The following is a 20,273-nucleotide window of genomic DNA, read 5'->3' as shown; positions in this document are numbered from 1 at the left end:
CCATCTGCTGGTGATATACAGAATATAGTGTGGATACTGCGCCATCTGCTGGTGATATAGGGAATATAGTATGGATACTGCGCCATCTGCTGGTGATATAGGGAATATAGTGTGGATACTGCGCCATCTGCTGGTTATATACAGAATATAGTGTGGATACTGCGCCATCTGCTGGTGATATAGGGAATATAGTATGGATACTGCGCCATCTGCTGGTGATATACAGAATATAGTATGGATACTGCGCCATCTGCTGGTGATATACAGAATATAGTGTGGATACTGCACCATCTGCTGGTGATATAGGGAATATAGTGTGGATACTGCGCCATCTGCTGGTGATATACAGAATATAGTATGGATACTGCGCCATCTGCTGGTGATATACAGAATATAGTATGGATACTGCGCCATCTGCTGATGATATACAGAATATAGTGTGGATACTGCGCCATCTGCTGGTGATATACGGAATATAGTGTCTTAGGATTCTCTCAGCTGGTGGCAGGTGGAGACATACTGGGCAGCTACTTCCAGGGTGGCCTCCTCTTCCTCCAGCAGAATGTGGAGTTTCCTCTCCTCATCTATGGTGGAGAAGTCTTGGATGATGGTGGAGAGTCTCTGGAAGTAGGTGACCCTGGTGGATGAGTATTTGCTGCAGTGTAGCAAGAAGTGGGCCACATCCTCTAGGGCTCCCTGCTCACAGTGCTGGCACAGTTGGCTCTCCCGCAGCTTGTATATCTGTCTGTGTCATCCTGCCTCCATCTCCAGGCTGTGGCCTCTCAATCTATAGAGGCTTAGGGTGGTATTACACGGGTCGATGGCAGCCCGATAACACCTGTAAGCGAGCGCCAATCTGCTAGATCGGCGCTCTTTAACTGGGCCTATTAATCGGCCCGATAATCGTTTAACAAGGGCTGCAATGACATCGTCTCTGATGTCCTTGCAGCCCTAGCTTAAACTATATACATTACCTTTTCACGCTCCAAGGCCGCTCCTGCGGTCCGCTTCTCCCACAGGCCGGGACTGCCGCGGCCCGTGATTGGCTGAGCGGCCTGTCAGCTGACAGGCTGCTCTGAAGCTAGAGCGCGCGGGACCCCGAAAGAAGCGGACCGCAGGTGCAGCACTGGAGCATGGATTGGTAATGTATATCGCCAGTCTCCGACCGCGCACCACTATTACACATACCGATGCGCGGTCGGCGCCCAACAAATATAGGTTCTAATCTATATCAACGATCAGCCGATGATCGTTGTCATCGACTGATCGTTGTATTTATTACACGGAGCGATAATCAGCTGAATTGGGCCGATTATCGTTCCGTGTAATAGTACCCTTAGGGTCTGCCTGTGTTTGGGGTGGTGCAGCCTCTCTAGGTATGGCGCCATGGTGTAGTCTCTCTGCAGTGACTGGTAGATGGTGAGTTTCTGGGAGTTACCTATTTCTCTCCTCCATTCCTCTGTATATTGCCCCTGGTGTGTCTCTATCAGCCACTTTATTTGGGATTTTGTCAGGGCATGTTGTGGGGTTTGGCTGGACTGGTGGTGGATGCCCTGTTGGAGGGCACATTGGGCTTTGTGGTGATAGGAGTCTGGGCTGCTTTTCTGTATGTGAGCCCAGAATGAGAGCGCCCTCTTCTGCACCTGGAACCATAGTGGAAACCTGCCCAAATCTGCCCGACACGCCATGTTGGAGGTGCTGCGATGAACCTGGAGGAGGTACTTGCAGAACTCCAGATGAAAGGTCTCTGTTGGGCTTGAATCCCATTTTGACTGGGTAAGTGGCCGGACCCCAAACCTCACTGCCATAAAGCAGGATTGGGGCAATGACGCCATCAAAGATTTTTAGCCAAACCCTCACTGGTGGTTTGAGGTGGTACAGTTGCTTTCGTAAGGCATAGAAGGTTCTGCTGGTTTTTCCTTTGAGGACCTCTATTGCAGACTTGAAGCTCCCTGCTTGGTTAAGCTCCAGGCCCAGGTACGTGTAGCTGCTGGTGTTCTCCAGTGCTGACCCATTTTTCTGACCCTTCCTCTGGAACCCCATGGTTTTCTTAGAGTTGACGGGTAGTGCCCATGTATTGCTGAATTTTTCAAGGACTGACAGGCTTTCTTGGAGGCCGCTCTCTGTGGGGGACACCAACAGGAGGTCATCAACGTACAGCAAGAACTTCACCTCACGGTCATGCAGGAGGATCTTGCCCCATTTGGTGTTGTGGATATGGATCTTGATGAGGCTGTGCAGGGTGTAGATGTGGTCAGTGGTTCGGCATGAACACGGCTTGACTTTTACTGAGGACCTTATGCTGTGTGAGGAAGGTGAGGACTCTTCTGTTGATGATGCCGCTGAATAACTTCCCCAGATTGCTGCTCACACAGATCCCACGGTAGTTCGCTGGGTCATATTTGTCCCCACTTTTATGGATTGGCGTTATGAGGCCCTGGTTCCAGTCTTGTGGGGAGTGTGCGGAGCTCAGGACGAAGGTGAAAAGTTTGGCCAGTGCGGCGTGGATGTCTGGCGGGGTTTTTTTCCAGCATCTCGGGCGGGATGCCGTCAGCACCACTGGCCTTTCTGCATCTGAGTAGAGCGATGTTCTCCTGTATTTTCTGTGTGGTGATTGGCCGGTCCAGGGGGGGTGTGGAAGTCCTTAAAGGGGTTATCCAGCGCTACAAAAACATGGCCACTTTTTCCCCTACTGTTGTCTCCAGTTCAGGTGTGGTTTGCTATTAAGCTCCATTTTTTTCAATGGAACTGAGTTTCAAAACCCCACCCAAACTGGAGACAACAGTAGGGGGAAAGTGGCCATGTTTTTGTAGCGCTGGATAACCCCCTTTAATTGCCTCTTCTATGTGCCTCAGTTTTATGGTTATTTCTTGTTGTTCCTGGGTTTGCTCTTCTTCAATGATGTTTTTGTAGAGGTCCCTAAAGTAGTTGAGCCAGATGATGCCATTTTGGATATGGTGAGAGTTTTTCTTGGGCTTTGCGCCGATATGATGCCAGGTCTCCGAGAATGAGTTGTCCTGGAGGGAGTCCTCCAGCTAGTGGATCTTGTGGGAGAGGTAGCTTTGGTTTTTTTCTCTCTGAGTGTGTGCTTGTATTGCCTCTGTAGGGTGTCAAACCATTTCTGGGACTCTTTATCAGAGGGTCTCTTGATACTGTTTTTTTCAAGGTCTGCTAGTTCTGCCATTGTGTACAGGATCTTGTTAAAGTCCTTCACTGCCAGAGTGACACCTTGTTGGTTTGGCTCATAGGGGTTGCTGTGAAAGTTTTCGAGCATTCCTTTGATTTCTACTCGATTGGTCGCATTGGTGTATTTAGTGGCAGATTGTCTGCGCCACTTGAAGGACGGTGGCAGGTTGTAGAGACCCGTCTGGATACTGCACCATCTGCTGGTGATATACAGAATACAGTGTGACTACTGCGCCATCTGCTGGTGATATACAGAATATAGTGTGGATACTGCGCCATCTGCTCATGATGAAGAGGACACTGCAGCTGATATACAGAATATATTGTGAATACAGAGCCAAGCCAGGCCCCTTCAACCACTGTATCTATAATATGTAATACTGTCTGCTGAGCTACTGTATCTAAGCCTACCATGTGTAATACTGTATTAAACCACTGTATCTAAGCCTATTATATGTGACACTGTCTACTTTGCCATTGTATCTAAGCCTATACTGTGTGATACTGTCTACTGAACCACTACAGTCATGGCCAAAAGTTTTGAGAAAGATACAAATATTTCGAACTTAAAGCCTAAGGCTAGAATACCATGCTTGCCCAAAAGGGTAAGACTTAACTTTTATTATTCTTATATAAAATATGTGAAAGAAGAAAAAACGTGGTGATTGTGTATATACAGTGCTCCTAAAATAGTTGCACACTGTTGAGTATATATACGATAATCGATATATGCGTCCCCAGGGTAGTCACCCGCTTGTGGGATTTATGTCTGGAAGGTATATGACACTCGCAGTATATGATTTGTAATTGCACGTGCTATAGATACACTACTATTCCACAGTACGTTCTGTTAAGGGATAGGATCTTGCACAATTATTTATATTCACAAGACGCTCTAACTAATACAGAGAGAATTGAAAACTGCGATAACTCCTACTGACTCAATGTTAGTACCTAGGATGATTGGGTCAGGGATGTCTTATTAGACTAAGTATCGCTATATTGTTGCAAAGTGTAGGCGGTTTGTATTGTGATTATTAACTGTAGCGCTGGCCCACTGCCAACAGTCATACATAGCCTGCTTGCTAGTATTTTGACTACGGGACCTGACTGTAAGAGACAGGGAGAGGGCTTAGACCGCTATGTCTACTGATAGCCCATTCTTTTCCCTGTAATCGGCGAGTCTTGGTTCCCGTTATCGTAGATATCGCCACTACGAGTTAGTTGCGGTTCATTGTAGCGATAACAAAGTAGCACCATGTATTACGCTACTTGCGCTGTCGCGCTGCTAGCGGTCGGTGTGTAAGTCACTGTCCACTATTAGCCGTTCACTACGGCGAGTACCTCTGCGAGTGCTGCGAGTGCTGACAGCTCACAGCAAAGGATGCTACTTAGTCAGGTATGCTCAATGACTATTGCTCTCCGTATTTTAGATGCTAGTTACTGCCTTAGGGTCTACGTACACTTCCATATCTACTCAGTACAGTGTGCCTCTATGTTAAAATTGCCTATGCCATCTAGCTGCTAGATGGCATAGGCAATTTTAACATAGAGGCACACTGTACTGAGTAGATATGGAAGTGTACGTAGACCCTAAGGCAGTAACTAGCATCTAAAATACGGAGAGCAATAGGGGGGGTAACATATGGAGATATCTGCTGCAAGATTCACCCCTACAGGGGCAGATACAGGGGGTAACAAATGGAGATATCTGCTGAAATATTCACCCCTATGGGGGCAGATACAGGGGTAACCCATGGAGATATCTGCTGAAATATTCACCCCTACAGGGGCAGATACAGGGGGTAACAAATGGAGATATCTGCTGCAATATTTACCCCTATGGGGGCAGATACAGGGGGTAACACATGGCGATATCTGCTGTAATATTTACCCTTACGGGGGCAGATACAGGGGGTAACCCATGGAGATATCTGCTGAAATATTCACCCCTATGGGGGCAGATACAGGGGTAACCCATGGAGATATCTGCTGCAATATTCACCCCTATGTGGGCAGATACAGGGGTAACCCATGGAGATATCTGCTGCAATATTCACCCCTTCAGGGGCAGATACAGGGGTAACCCATGGAGATATCTGCTGCAATATTCACCCCTATGTGGGCAGATACAGGGGTAACCCATGGAGATATCTGCTGCAATATTCACCCCTATGTGGGCAGATACAGGGGTAACCCATGGAGATATCTGCTGCACTATTCACCCCTACAGGGGCAGATACAGGGGTAACCCATGGAGATATCTGCTGCAATATTCACCCCTATGTGGGCAGATACAGGGGTAACCCATGGTGATGTCTGCTGCAATATTCACCCCTATGGGGGCAGATATACGGGGTAACACATGACGATATCTGGTTGCAGCTATAAAGTCCATTCTAAATTGTTCTAAAAGTTGTCTATGGTCATTGGCATTGTCCCGACTGATGAGAATAAAGGTGTAGCGCACCCTAATGGCAGCCGGACACTAGAGGCCATGGATAGACGCTACATCTCTGTGATCAGGGAGGATATTTCTCTCTCGGGGTCGGTGAGATTTCCGATCCTCATCTTTTATCGCCAGTGATGTCATTGTTGCACAGAATTATACAATTTTGTTATATTAGCGTATCCCCGGGGTCGTGTTCCTTACAGCCATCTGTCCTGACCCATATTTTCTTCACATCCCCCCCCCCCCCCTTTGTCCTTCACTGGGGACCAGACTGGCCTGAGCCAGTGACGGGAAAAACCATCTTCAGTAAGCGGAGGGGGGGGGGGGGGGGGAGGGGGGGGAAGACAGCTGCTGCAGTGACGCAGTACAACATGGCTTTCAGCTGCAGACACTATACGGGTGACAATATACGGGGCCGGAGTGTTAGTGATGAATGGGGAGCTATCGCTGCTAGGGAACCTGATATGTGTATATATATATATATATATATATATATATATATACACACACACACACCACGGCCATATCGGGGAGAAAACCCTTCACTCTTTGTTCAAGATTTGTTAAAAAGGTAATGTTTTCATGGAGAGTCCACAGGTTCATCACTATATTCAGTCTGTAGAGAAGGCGGCCATTTCCTGGGGTCACAGTGGTCCCCGCACACACACACAATGGCCGGACTTACCCCCCACTGGCAGCCATTGTCCTCTTCTAGTGACATGGAAATTAATGGAAACCAAAGCCCACACTGGAGAGAAAGGAGACGTTTACTGTAAACAGCAGGAGCGTCTGCAAACATGGCCCCCCGTCCAGGGGGAGATTCATCCATGTTACACACCGTGGGTCAGGAACTTCTCATACAAAAGGGAGACAAAGATTGTGTGGTGAGGGGCCCCAACAATGAGGTGTGGTGAGGGCCCCCGACAATGAGGTGAGGAGCCCCGACAATGAGGTGTGCTGAGGAGCCCCCGAAAATGAGGCGTGGTGAGGACCCCCGACAATGAGGTATGGTGAGGAGCCCCGACAAGGAGGTGTGGTGCAGAGCCCCGACAATAAGGTGTGGTGAGGAGCCCTGACAATGAGGTTTGGTGAGGAGCCCCCGACAATGAGGTGTGGTGAGGAGCCCCCGACAATGAGGTGTGGTGAGGAGCCCCGACAATAAGGTGTGGAGGAGGTCCCCGACAATAAGGTGCGGTGAGGAGCCCCCGACAATGAGGCGTGGTGAGGAGCCCCGACAATGAGGTGTGGTGAGGAGCCCCGACAATGAGGTGAGGAGCCCCGACAATGAGGCGTGCTGAGGAGCCCCCGACAATGAGGCGTGGTGAGGAGCCCCGACAATAAGGAGTGGTAAGGAGCCCCGACAATGAGGTGTGGTGAGGAGCCCCGACAATGAGGTGTGGTGAGGAGCCCCGACAATTAGGTGTGGTGAAGAGCCCCCGACAATAAGTGTGTAGTGAGGGGCCCCGACAATGAGGCGTGGTGAGGAGCCCCTACAATGAGGTGTGGTGAGGAGCCCCGACAATGAGGTGTGCTGAGGAGCCCCCGACAAGGAGGCGTGGTGAGGAGCCCCGACAAGGAGGCGTGGTGAGGAGCCCCGACAAGGAGGCGTGGTGAGGAGCCCCGACAATGAGGTGTGGTGAGGGGCCCCGACAATGAGGTGTGGTGAGGAGCCCCTACAATGAGGTGTGGTGGAGGGCCCCGACGATGAGGTGTGGTGAGGAGCCCCCGACAATAAGTGTGTGGTGAGGGGCCCCGACAATGAGGCGTGGTGAGGAGCCCCGACAATGAGGTGTGGAGCCCCGACAATGAGGCGTGGTGAGGAGCCCCGACAATGAGGCGTGGAGCCCCGACAATGAGGTGTGGTGAGGGGACCCGACAATGAGGTGTTGTGAGGAGCCCCGACAATGAGGTGTGGTGAGGAGCCCCCGACAATAAGTGTGTGGTGAGGGGCCCCGACAATGAGGTGTGGTGAGGAGCCCCGACAATGAGGTGTGGAGCCCCGACAATGAGGTGAGGAGCCCCGACAATGAGGTGTGGTGAGGAGCCCCCGACAATGAGGTGTGGTGAGGAGCCCCGACAATGAGGCGTGGTGAGGAGCCCCGACAATAAGTGTGTGGTGAGGGGCCCCGACAATGAGGTGTGGTGAGGAGCCCCGACAATGAGGTGTGGAGCCCCGACAATGAGGTGAGGAGCCCCGACAATAAGGTGTGGTGAGGAGCCCCCGACAATGAGGTGTGGTGAGGAGCCCCGACAATGAGGTGTGGTGAGGAGCCCCCGACAATAAGTGTGTGGTGAGGGGCCCCGACAATGAGGTGTGGTGAGGAGCCCCGACAATGAGGTGTGGAGCCCCGACAATGAGGTGAGGAGCCCCGACAATAAGGTGTGGTGAGGAGCCCCGACAATGAGGTGTGGTGAGGAGCCCCCGACAATGAGGTGTGGTGAGGAGCCCCGACAATGAGGCGTGGTGAGGAGCCCCGACAAGGAGGTGTGGTGAGGAGCCCCGACAATGAGGTGTGGTGGAGACCCTCTGTAATCACCATGGATACTGATATAACTGACAATTATATGTGTGTGGTCAGTATATATACATACAGTATGTGTGTAGACAGATACAATGTGACGTGTATAGTCAGTATATGTGTGTATCTATACACATACACACACAGTGACCATATACATCGCTTTGCTCCCCCCTCCCCCTCATCACAAAGCCCTTCCTCCCCCGCCTCCCGGCTCAGATGGTTTGCCCCGAGTCCATAGAAGCCGCCGCACAGCCCCGCCCTCCTCACTGCGGCGCGGAGAAGCTAGAGGGAAGGTCCTTTGTGTGTGAAACAGATCCGAACAGCGATCATGGCGACCAACGGTAAGTGCCCCGGGGCTCCCCGTCTACCGGGACCGCAATGAGACGACTGATAATAATTCCGTCTCGTTTTATATTTGTGGCCTATCTGAGGCGGCGCTGGTGACTGCCGGGGCGGGGGTGCGGTGTCTGTGAGCTCGGGCCGGTGTTCCTGGTCGTTTAGTCACGGATCAGGTGTTGTCGGTTGAGCGGCGCCGGTTTCCCGCTCGCTAGCATTCTTTGTGGCGGAGGGCGGCCATTTTCCCTAGGTCTGGTGAGGGAGCGCCATTTCGAGCTGCAGGGGGCGTGGTTTGTTGCTGTGGAAACTGATGTCGGGATGTGAGGCGCGGTTATAGGCGCTGATTGGCTGCGTATGTGTAGAAAGGTCCGCGGCGCTGATTGGCTGGAGCTGTGTGGTATGAATGTTCCGCTGCTCTTGATTGGCTGATGAAAGGTAACCGTTGGCTGGAGCTCTGTGGTATGAACGTTTCGCTGCCTTTGATTGGCTGGCTGTATAAACGTTCTGTTGCCCTGATTGGCTGATGAAAGGTGACCGTTCCCTGGCGCTGATTGGCTGCTTTGTGCAGTTTCTCGCCGCTGATTGGCTGCCGCAGGTGAAAGTACTTGGTGTGGTGTGACCGGAAGTGAGTGCAGTGTGGCACAGAGCCGTATGGGGGCGCTCTGTAAGGCTTCTTTAGGGCTCTAACAGTAGTGACTGTGGTGGATTGTATATAGGGTCACTAGCGTTGTGTGCTGCAGAGATCCAGTCAGCCACCAGGGTGTCCGACCCCAGACAGGACTCATCTGATACATGGACTGCTGATGTATAGGACCGCAGATCTGTGGAGCCTGTAACCTGCTGGGACCTTCCCATAGATCACAGGAGACTGGAGAGCGTTCTCCTACTTTCGATCCCAGCACCAGTTACAGAAAATTGGTTTGGTGCTCTGGGGGCGGAGCTACATCCCCCATGCACTATCTGCCCCGCCCATCCTCATGGACATAATGGCAGCGCTCTGTGTGCTCATCCCTGCTGGGCGCCTGATAGATTTTAAAGAGGTTATCCAGCGCTAAAAAAACATGGCAACTTTTCCCCCCTCTTGTCTCCAGGTCAGGTGTGGTTTGCAATTAAGCTCCATTTACTTCAATGGAACTGAGTTTGAAACCCCACCCAATCTAGAGACAACAGTAGGGGAAGTGGCCATGTTTTTGTAGCGCTGGATAACCCCTTTAAAGATGAGGTGGGCGGATCGGTAGTAGCCCCTCCCCCAGGGCATCAAACTGCCTCACTTGCTCATGGAATAAAGTGAGGGTGGAAAATGAGGCTTATTCTCAGTCTCCCTGCCCTGTGGGGACAGCAGGTTACAGGCCTCACACAGTCAGAATCTCAGCTACAGTTCATGCTTCACTGTTCACCCGGTTAGATCAGAGAGGAGCGAGGTGGTGTCACAACCTGCAGCAGACCTGCATCCTAGGAATATATCCATGTTCTGGAAGCACAGACAGATATATGACCGGTACCATGTGTCTCCATGACCGAACAATGTTGGCAGTCTGCAATGTCATCAGCAGGTCTGTATGATCCTGTAGAGGAGGAGGAGCAGATTCCAGCACTGCCGCTCTTATCCTTCTCTGTGGCGCTCTTTGTTCTGTATCTTCATCTATGGTTCATCGTTATGGTGTCATCGGCTGATCGTTCATTTAGGTTCAAACCTAAAATCATCGGTCGCCACCCGGGCATCGCTACAGGGAATAGCGGTGCGCGGCAGGGACCGACTATTTCAGCAGCATCATACATTACCTGTCCAGGTGCAGGTCTTCTTCTCCCGGTCCTGCGACGCAGCAGCTTTGCAGCGCCCTGTCTGAACTGATAGACTGCTCAGCCAATCACTGGCCGGGACCGCCGCGGCCAGCGATTGGCTAAGCGGTCTGTCAATTCAGACAGGCCGCTCCGAAGCTGCTGCGGCGTGGGACCGGGAGAAGAAGACCTGCACCTGGACAGGTAATGTATGAAACAAGGGTTGCAAGGACATCAGTATCGATGTCCCTGCAGCCCTCGCTAAATGATTGTCGGGCTGTAGAATAGGCCCAGTAAACGAGCACCGATCTAGCAGATCGGTGCTCGTTTACATCGTTGATCAGGCCCTCCTCGGCCCGTGGAATAGGACCCTAAGGGGCCTATTCCACAGGAGCGATAATCGGCCCTATTCGGCCGGTTTTCGCTCCGTGGAATAGAGAGAACGATCAGCCGATCGTGTCATCAGCTGATCGTTCATTTAGGTTCAGACCTAAAATCGTCGTTCTCCACCAGCGCATCGCTACGGTTGAATAGCGGTGCGCGGCGGCGACCGACGATTTCAGCAGAACCTTACATTACCTGTCCGGGCTGCAGGTGTTCTCCCAGTCCTGCGCGGCAGCATCAGCTTTGGAGCGGCCTGACTGAACTGACAGACCGCTAAGCCAATCACTGTCTGGAAACGCTGTGGCCAGTGATTGGCTGAGCGGTCTGTCAGTTCAGTCAGGCCGCTCCAAAGCTGATGCTGCCGCGCAGGACCGGGAGAAGAACACCTGCAGCCCGGACAGGTAATGTATGAAACAAGGGCTGCAAGGACATCGGTAACAATGTCCCTGCATCCCTTGTTTCACGATCATCTGGGCCGTGGAATAGGCCCAGTAAATGAGCGGTGATCTAGCAGATCGGCGCTCGTTTACGTAGTTGATCGGGTCCTGCTCGGCCGGTGGAATAGGACCCTAGCACAGCACTGTATGGGGCTATTACTTCTGCAAAATCTGGGGAGGGAGACGTCACTAAATTTATATTTAACTAAACATATGAGCATGAACCATTGAGCAGGATGGTGTCCTGTGGTGACTGGTGTCTTTCACAGAGAAGGATAAGAGGACCAGATCTAACATCTGACGGTCTCTCCTCTACAGGTTTATATGTACAAACTTGCTGACAGTTTCCCGTTAATGTGGCAGTCCCACCATCAACATTTATCCTCCACCTTTTTGATGGGATTAAATTCTTTTTTACCTGGGCCGATCATCATTGAGTATCCCTAGGAACACTCATTTACTTGGTGATCAGCCCGCATAAAAGGACCAGCGATTTGATCAGCTGCACATCGGTATGTGTAACGGCTCTGCAAACAGGCGCCAATCTCGCTGATCGATTGCGTAGGTGGAGGCTCAATCTGTTCAGGGGGGCAGACTGCTAAGAACCTCACGCTCTCTGGAGGGTTCTCGATTCTTCTGTCAGAAAGCAGCATGGGTAACGTGTCAGCGCTGCGGCTCCCTTTACTGTGTATGGACAGCTCCCTTTACGGTGTATGGACAGCTCCCTTTACGGTGTATGGACAGCTCCCTTTACGGTGTATGGACAGCTCCCTTTACGGTGTATGGACAGCTCCCTTTACTGTGTATGGACAGCTCCCTTTACGGTGTATGGGACGGCTCATGTGGCCTTACTGTGTATGGACGGCTCACATGTCAGTGCTGCGGGTCCCTGTACTGTGTATGGACGGCTCATGTGGCCTTACTGTGTATGAGGCTGCTGGCGATGGTGGAAGACAGAGTGCGCCTGTCGCTGGCATCTCCCATAGATAATGAAGCGGTACTGCACGTGTGACCTTTATTCCGGCAGGATACTTGTGTTATCGAGATTCCGAGCAGTCTTCCCCGTGACCATATACCCGTCCTCTATGCTGTGACCCTTTGGGTAACATTGTCTTTTTCTCTCTGCAGATTACACCCAGCAGGCGAGCCAAGGGTAAGAGCTCACAGTGTACTTTGAGGGCACAGGGGTCATGTTGGGGATTGTATAATGTAGGATTACTTGTGTTTTTTTTTTGTTCATGTTTTTTTCCCCCCTCTGCTTAGATACGGGGCGTACCCATCCCAGCCAGCACAGAGCTACTCTCAGCAGGGCAGCCAGTCCTACAGCCAGCAGGGATACGGCAGCTACGGCCAGTCCGCCGGCTCCTCTTCCTACGGTCAGGGTGGAGGATATAGCTCGTCCTATGGGCAGGAGCAGAGCTGTGAGTTTCCTCTACAGTGTTTTGTGGTTGTGTTGATGTTGGGGGGTGGTTTGTACGTGTTTTTTTTTTGTTTATGACACTGATATATGGTTACTTTGTATGCAGCTGGATACAGCTCCCAGTCGGCTCCACAAGGCTATGGAGCAGGTAACTACAGCAGCTCCCAGACCTCAGCGACACCTTATGGGGGCAGCAGCGGTGCTCAGCAGCAGCAGTCGTCTCAGTCATCATATTCCAGCTACCCCCAGCAGCCCCCTGCCAGCAGCAACTCTGGAAGGTGAGGCACCACTTTCTGATCGCTCCTTAGGTTGTCACTTAGGTATCATCTGCAGTTGCTAAATCTTTGTCCCGTTTCCTCTCCTATAGCTACAGCAGCAACTCCCAGTCCTCATCCTACCAGCAGCAGCAGGGAAGCAGCTATGGCCAGCAGAGCAGCAGCGGCGGCTATGGCAGCCAGCAGGGTGGCTATGGAGGAGGACAGCACCAGTCCAGCTACGGGGGACAGCAGAGCAGCGGCAGCAGCAGTTATGGCAGTCAGCAACCGAGCTCCTATGGACAGCAGTCAGGATACAACGCTCCCCAGGGCTATGGCGGCCAGCAGCAGTCGTCTCAGTACAGCAGCGGATGTAAGAGGATGGGGTTTAGTGTTTTGTGGCTTTGCAGACTGGTATCATTTGGCTTGCCATATTGATAGAATGTTTCTATTGTAGCTGGTGGATACAACCAGGACTCTCCTTCCATGGGTGGAGGTGGAGGCGGAGGCTACGGTGGTGGCTCCGATCAGGGAGGCTATGGTGGTGGACCTGATAGTAGAGGCCGAGGGCGCGGAGGCTTCGGTGGCCGTGGAGGCTTTGACAGAGGTGGCAGAGGAAGCCGTGGAGGACGAGGCGGCATGGGGTAGGTATTTGACCATGGGCAGTGTGCGTGGGCGGAGCATGGATGTCTGAATGCTGATTGGCTGTCACAGTGAGGTGTTATTACAGGAGCGCTCAGAGGCGTATACGGCTTGTGAACTGAGTACTAAGCACTGACAACTTTGTGGCTGTAAAGAGAGGAACGGTCTCAAGCCAATAATGGTGGGAAAGTGTTTAAAAGTATTTTAAAGGTATATTTAAAAAAAAAAACTGCTGAGAGTCCGGTGCAGGCAGGATGGTGGCTCCATGTGGTCATAACTGGTACAGAGCAAATCTATCCAAAAAAAAAATGGTAAAAGAGTGACTGGTTACACAACTACTGGATATAGCAGATGTGTCCATACTGAGTACCCGGGTACATGGTATATAAGCATAACAGAGTCCTGATCTACTATCACAGTGTAACGGTGACCAGTCCATACTGCACAATGTTATCCTAGGTCTGTGTGTCTATGTCTCCGGGTTTGTGTGATGGTGACGTGGGGGGCACTGCCAATGGTGGGGTTAGGTGTGGGGGACGCAAGACAGGCAGCATGAGGTGAGTATGGCGGAGCTGGCCGCAGGGTTAGGAATACTACTGCCATGTTTGCTGTGTTGCTCTGCTTTAACAAATTCTGCATTTTATGTGCTACAGGTTTTCAAGGTGTCGTCAGCTTTCACACTAGCTTTATATCAGCACAGTATATATATATATATTTACACGTAGCCTCTATAAGCGTAGCTTTACAGAACTGTAACTACCGGTGTGCACAAAGCACTGACATATATGGTGAATTCTATGCAAACCTTGGTATCCAAACCACAATGAAAAAAAAAATAAACTGGTATCTGCACAGCTGTGCACGAAAGGTGGTCAATAGATATAGAGTGCAAGCCAATGCAAAGAGTGGCGTCCTATAGAGACAAGACAAGTGTGTTAGTGTGCAGAGTGCGTGCACACCTAGGCGTTGTGTGTGACGGATCAGATCTTCTGTAGCCTTCGGGAAGCTCAGTACAAATACTTCAATGTCTCCTAATTGTCTTCTCAGCGGTGGTGAACGGGGAGGATTCAGTAAATTCGGTGGTAAGTGAAGAGTTGTCAAATCTCCAACACAAATTCTTGTTACTGTTCATTTTCTTTGGGTTCATTCATAAGTCGGAGACCTGGGGGGAGGGGGCTCCATTCCACTGTCGGTGCCAGTGCACTTTATTTTATGTTCAGTTTTTCTTTTATTATTTTCTTTCTGGTTTAGTGAATACATATTGCAGGGTGATGTGTATTCGGTATAAGCCAACAGCAGGAGCTGCAGGGGTCTGGTTAACATTTGGGAAGCAGCAAAGTTGGTCAATGCATGTGTAAAGAGTCTCGCGGGTCCGTTAACCTTAAATAAGATGGTTATTAAACAAAAATTTAAAACTCAAAGTGTAATACGGAAAATGGTTTGAACCTAAATCTTACGTGACCAAATCCATGGTGGTTATAAAAGGTACAAGACAAACTAAGGTGTGCTGGTAACGCCGCTTATCATTGGGTTATTATCACTGAGGTGATGGAGAGAAAAAAACTAAAGTTGTATAAAACAATGGTTGAGCGGAAGTGATATTAAAAAAAAAAAAAAACACACAAAAGTGACAAAAGGTGAGGGTGTGTATAGGAGTGTGTCACTTCATGGTGGATGGTGTCACATTGTGCGTTCATAGTGTGGATTATAAGGCCTTACAAGCCTTGGGAGTTTTGCTCTACCTAAATGTAATAAATATCGGTTGTCTCTGCTCCTGGGTCCCAGATGTGGCCCTAGAGTCATGACCAGGATAGACTTGTGTGTAAATCTGTGTTGTGCGGGCACTAAGAGTGGCTAGTCTGAGCGTTCATACCTGTTTCTGTGTGTGAGGGAGGGGGATGTAGCCGACTTGTGACGACAGACCTGTAATATATCCTGTTCTCTGCTCTTCTCCAAAGGACCACGTGAAGGCGGCCCCCCCAGACATGACATGCGTAAGTGCTCTCTAAGATCCTACCCCCCCATTTCCCTATCACTGTGCCCGCTGCACAGAGGAGACGACTAACCGCTGCTTTACCTTACAGCCGAGCAGGATAACTCTGACAACAACACCATCTTTGTGCAAGGCCTTGGTGAGAACGTGACAGTGGAGTCGGTCGCTGACTACTTCAAGCAGATTGGAATAATTAAGGTGAGCGCAGGACAGAAGTTGAATTTCTCAATCGTTTAGATAAGTTAAAGCATCACGGAGCTGTAACTACATAGTGAGACAGGTCAGATAGGAAAAATGGGCTTTGGTCCTTAAGGCCAAAATTAGCACAGAGTAGGGTTGTTTTCTCCCATTCAGCTCTGTGTGAGGGGTCCCATGCAGCTGCCATTGCTGTGACAGCATTTTTTTTCCCCCATTGGTGTGGCCAAGGGGCGCTATGTCTGGTTGCTCCCCCTTCTGGCTGTGGAGCTGTGCCATTTTTAGTTAGGGACCCACGTGAATCGGGAACCTTTTAGCGGTGTGTGGGCCTACGCACTTTAATTAAAATGTAATTAACTCCTTACATAGTAGTATATAGTGCAGAGGAGCGGATGGATCAGTGATCCAAGTTTATGGATGTGCCGCCATGTCTGGCAAAAATTAGCCCAGTCCTGAAGGGGTTAATAAAGGCACGTGTCCACAAGCAATGAAAGTGAATTTGTTAGCCGTAGCCAACCAATCACAGCGCACCTTTCACGTTTTATTCTGCTTTTGAATAAAGGCTGTGCCATCATTGGTTGCTGTGGCCAATCCTCATCCCCTTCCTTACATTTGACATGTGCGCACACAGTGTTAGAATAGTTGTGTGGTGCGGGCACCGGAGCTAAACCTGCTCCATATTCATCGGGTCCGCTCACCCTACAGACTCAGCTTGACGTTGACTCCACTTGAAATTCCGCCAAAATTTTGTAGTGTGAACGGCCCCTAAGGCAGCAGGTGGCACCTCCTGTCTCATCCTGACAGCAGCCCAGACTGACTGAAGTATCAGTGTATTATACAATAAACACAACTTATGAAAAGTGTCTTAAAAGAAGTATTAAAAAATTTAAAGTGACAGCTCCCATTTATTAGAGTGAAAAACATAACTGGTAGTGACATTTATAAATCCTCAGACCATGACTATTGTGCCCGGTGAACTGTCAGATTTAAAAGAATACCCAATGCCAGATTTGCTGTTTTTGGTCACCTCACCTGTCAATAAAAAGAATAAAAGGTGATGAAAAAGTCCAATCTATAAGCGACACCCGTAATGAACAGTACAGCTCACCCTACAGGACACAACCCTGGCGCCAGGCTATATTACAGGGGTCGGATTACAAGCAAAACGCTACAAAAACTATTAGTGAAATGGCAGAATGGCTGGTTCCCTCAGACACATTCAGAGCCTGACACTGAACACAGTTTCCAGAGCTCGGCCATTGTTGGAGGTGGCAGTAGATGATGCAATGACATGAAATGTCTCTGCTGTGCGTCGCTCTGCTGTGGGTAATCGTTATGGGTTGTTCTCTTGGGTACAGACATTTATTGTGTGCTTTTCCTGTACAGACAAACAAGAAGACAGGACAGCCCATGATCAACCTGTACACAGACCGGGAGACCGGCAAGCTGAAGGGAGAAGCCACAGTGTCTTTTGATGACCCTCCCTCGGCTAAGGCGGCCATTGACTGGTTTGATGGTGAGTGGTCAGTGTGTGCAGGGTTAGTGATTCCTCCTCTGTGTGAGCGGCGGAGTATTAAGTCTCAGGATTTGTCTCTTTTTAGGTAAAGAGTTCTCAGGAAACCAGATCAAAGTCTCCTTTGCCACACGGAGGGCCGACTTCAACAGCCGCGGAGGTGGAAACGGGCGTGGAAGAGGACGTGGAGGTGTGTATAGGGCTGGATGTATTTGTCAGTCTGTATGTTGTAGTATCTCCTGCTTTGGACATTTGGCTGATTTTACACTTTTTTTTTTTTTTTACAGCAGGCCCTATGGGTCGTGGAGGATTTGGTGGTCCTAGCGGCAACAACAGCCGTGGAGGCGGTGGATACCCCAGTGGTGGTGGAGGACAGCAGAGAGCCGGCGACTGGAAGTGTCCAAACCCGTAAGTTAAAGAAGCATTGGCACATGCTGCAGGGCCAGTCACTGCCTAGAACCTTCTCTCACATGGTCAGTCACTGCTGAGAACCTTCTCTCACATGGTCAGTCACTGCTGAGAACCTTCTCTCACATGGTCAGTCACTGCTGAGAACCTTCTCTCACATGGTCAGTCACTGCTGAGAACCTTCTCGTTCACATGGTCAGTCACTGCTAAGAACCTTCTCTCACATGGTCAGTCACTGCTAAGAACCTTCTCGTTCACATGGTCAGTCACTGCTTAGAACCTTCTCGTTCACATGGTCAGTCACTGCTTAGAACCTTCTCGTTCACATGGTCAGTCACTGCTTAGAACCTTCTCTCTCACATGGTCAGTCACTGCTTAGAACCTTCTCTCACATGGTCAGTCACTGCTTAGAACCTTCTCTCACATGGTCAGTCACTGCTTAGAACCTTCTCGTTCACATGGTCAGTCACTGCTTAGAACCTTCTCGTTCACATGGTCAGTCACTGCTGAGAACCTTCTCTCACATGGTCAGTCACTGCTTAGAACCTTCTCTCTCATGGTCAGTCACTGCTGAGAACCTTCTCTCACATGGTCAGTCACTGCTGAGAACCTTCTCGTTCACATGGTCAGTCACTGCTTAGAACCTTCTCATTCACATGGTCAGTCACTGCTAAGAACCTTCTCGTTCACATGGTCAGTCACTGCTAAGAACCTTCTCGTTCACATGGTCAGTCACTGCTTAGAACCTTCTCTCACATGGTCAGTCACTGCTTAGAACCTTCTCTCTCACATGGTCAGTCACTGCTTAGAACCTTCTCTCACATGGTCAGTCACTGCTTAGAACCTTCTCTCACATGGTCAGTCACTGCTTAGAACCTTCTCTCACATGGTCAGTCACTGCTGAGAACCTTCTCTCACATGGTCAGTCACTGCTGAGACCCTTCTCACATGGTCAGTCACTGCTTAGAACCTTCTCTCACATGGTCAGTCACTGCTTAGAACCTTCTCTCACATGGTCAGTCACTGCTTAGAACCTTCTCCTCTCATGTCTCATGTTCCATTTCATCCTCAGGACTTGTGAGAACATGAACTTCTCATGGAGGAACGAGTGCAACCAGTGCAAGGCTCCAAAGCCCGATGGACCTGGAGGGCCAGGCGGCTCCCACATGGGTGAGGATCCTTAACCCTTTCCTGTAGCTGAGTTCTGTCAATCTTAAGATACCTAAACTAAACTCTTTCATACTTTAGGTGGTGAACGTGGAGGCTTCGGTGAAGACAGGAGAGGAGGTGGCGGCCGTGGTGGCTTCGATCGAGGTGGCTTCAGAGGGAGAGGTGGAGATAGGGGAGGATTCCGAGGCGGCAGAGGAGGAGACCGCGGTGGTTATGGACCAGGCAAAATGGACTCCAGGTAAGATGTTCTTTCATGTTAGTAAAACTTACTATACTTTGGACAGTAATGGCCGCTTATAAACCTGTAACCTCATTGTTCTCGTGTTTCAGGGGTGACCACCGACAGGACAGACGTGACCGGCCATACTAACTCTAACTTGCACCATTTTTACGGTTCTATTTTTATTTTATACGTATGATGTATCCTATGGATTCTGGCAGAACTGTTCTCGATTTCTGTACACTTTGTATTACCTCCGCAGTGCGCTGTGAATTTTATCCGTCTTTGTAAAGTCCTTGCCCATTAAACAGATAAACGTGTGTAAATTTCCTACACCATGTACCGTGTCTCGTCTCTCCCAATAAGCCTTTCCCCTGACAGGCTGTCACCTATCCACATGATACGGAAGGATCTAGGCTAGAGGTCATGCCGCATTGTTTACTCCTCCATCAGGGTCTGAACAATCCATTAGTCAGGTTTTCATATGTCATTTCTGTTGTGAGCAACACGAAACTAGTGCGACAGCTCATAAGCTACAAAACAGGATGAGCCATGATGAGGAGTGTGGTTCATTGTTCATACCTGGCTGAGGTGTCACCTGTTACATAACGTGCTGGATCCATGATGTGAGGGATCAGTAGAGGAATGGATCCTGGCTAGTTGTCTTACTGTCTGGGATAGGACACAAGGACATGGGGATGTGTAACTCTGATGGAAGGTTGTCACTGTTCCTGTCATATACCGTGTGTACATCATATTGGGGGAGGGGGGTCATGTTCTCAGTGCTCTGTAATGTTCTGTAAAAATTCCTTGATTGTAGGGATAGCACCAATAAAGTATTTCTGAACAGCTCCAGGTGTGTATGAACATGACAAGACAATGGCTGACGGGGTGATGACCTTTGACCAGCTTTCTGCAATGATTACAGCTTCTGTGCACATACAGGAGAATGTCTTAAAAGGGTTCTCGGATTCAAAAATAATTGTCCCCTATCCACAGTACAGGGGGCAAGTATAAGATTGTGAGGGTCTGACCTTTGTACCCCCAGAGATCTCTATAAGTTACCTGGCTCCTTTGGTATGATTCTCTATGGAGCTGCTGAGTACAGTGCTCTGGTGGCTCCATAGAGAATGAATGGAGCTGTGGGACACACACCGCAGCTCCATTCATAACAAAGGAACTGGGCGCCGTTCTAGAGATCGGGAACCCTCAAGCTATTTTTTTTCTTGTCCCTTGTACTGCGGCTAGGAGACAAGTTTTTTTTTTTAATTGGAGAACTTATTTTAAAGGGATTATCCAGGCCTTCAAAACTATGGCGACAAACAGCTCCACCCTTGTGCTTAGTTTGGTTTTTGCAGCTTG

General features: G+C 49.9%; 1 protein-coding gene across 2 annotated transcripts; it reads left to right on the top strand.

Moving 5' to 3' along the window:
• The first annotated feature begins 8,416 nt into the window (after positions 1-8,416).
• On the top strand, positions 8,417-19,244 carry LOC138777285 (RNA-binding protein FUS-like). Of its 2 annotated transcripts, XM_069956274.1 has the most exons (15): positions 8,417-8,501; positions 12,225-12,249; positions 12,360-12,517; positions 12,623-12,794; positions 12,884-13,143; positions 13,228-13,414; positions 14,460-14,494; positions 15,371-15,406; positions 15,497-15,603; positions 16,987-17,116; positions 17,202-17,303; positions 17,401-17,521; positions 18,594-18,691; positions 18,770-18,929; positions 19,022-19,244. In XM_069956274.1, exons 1-15 carry the CDS (start codon positions 8,489-8,491, stop codon positions 19,059-19,061), a joined length of 1,644 nt encoding a protein of 547 aa, XP_069812375.1. In that variant the 5' UTR covers positions 8,417-8,488; the 3' UTR covers positions 19,062-19,244. The 2 variants fall into 2 exon arrangements, with proteins under 2 accessions (XP_069812375.1, XP_069812376.1); XM_069956275.1 differs by lacking the exons at positions 8,417-8,501; positions 12,225-12,249; positions 14,460-14,494 and having other exon boundaries at positions 12,406-12,517.
• The last annotated feature ends 1,029 nt before the right edge of the window (positions 19,245-20,273 follow it).

Source organism: Dendropsophus ebraccatus, unplaced genomic scaffold (assembly GCF_027789765.1).
Source record: "Dendropsophus ebraccatus isolate aDenEbr1 unplaced genomic scaffold, aDenEbr1.pat pat_scaffold_543_ctg1, whole genome shotgun sequence".
NCBI classification, from domain to species: domain Eukaryota; kingdom Metazoa; phylum Chordata; class Amphibia; order Anura; family Hylidae; genus Dendropsophus; species Dendropsophus ebraccatus.
This window is presented reverse-complemented; position numbering and strand designations above follow the sequence as displayed.

Coding starts and splice junctions, on each gene's coding strand:
- LOC138777285 (XM_069956274.1), top strand. Junction 17,117..17,201: donor GGCCATTGACTGGTTTGATG/GTGAGTGGTCAG, acceptor GTCTCTTTTTAG/GTAAAGAGTTCTCAGGAAAC. Junction 17,522..18,593: donor GACTGGAAGTGTCCAAACCC/GTAAGTTAAAGA, acceptor TTTCATCCTCAG/GACTTGTGAGAACATGAACT.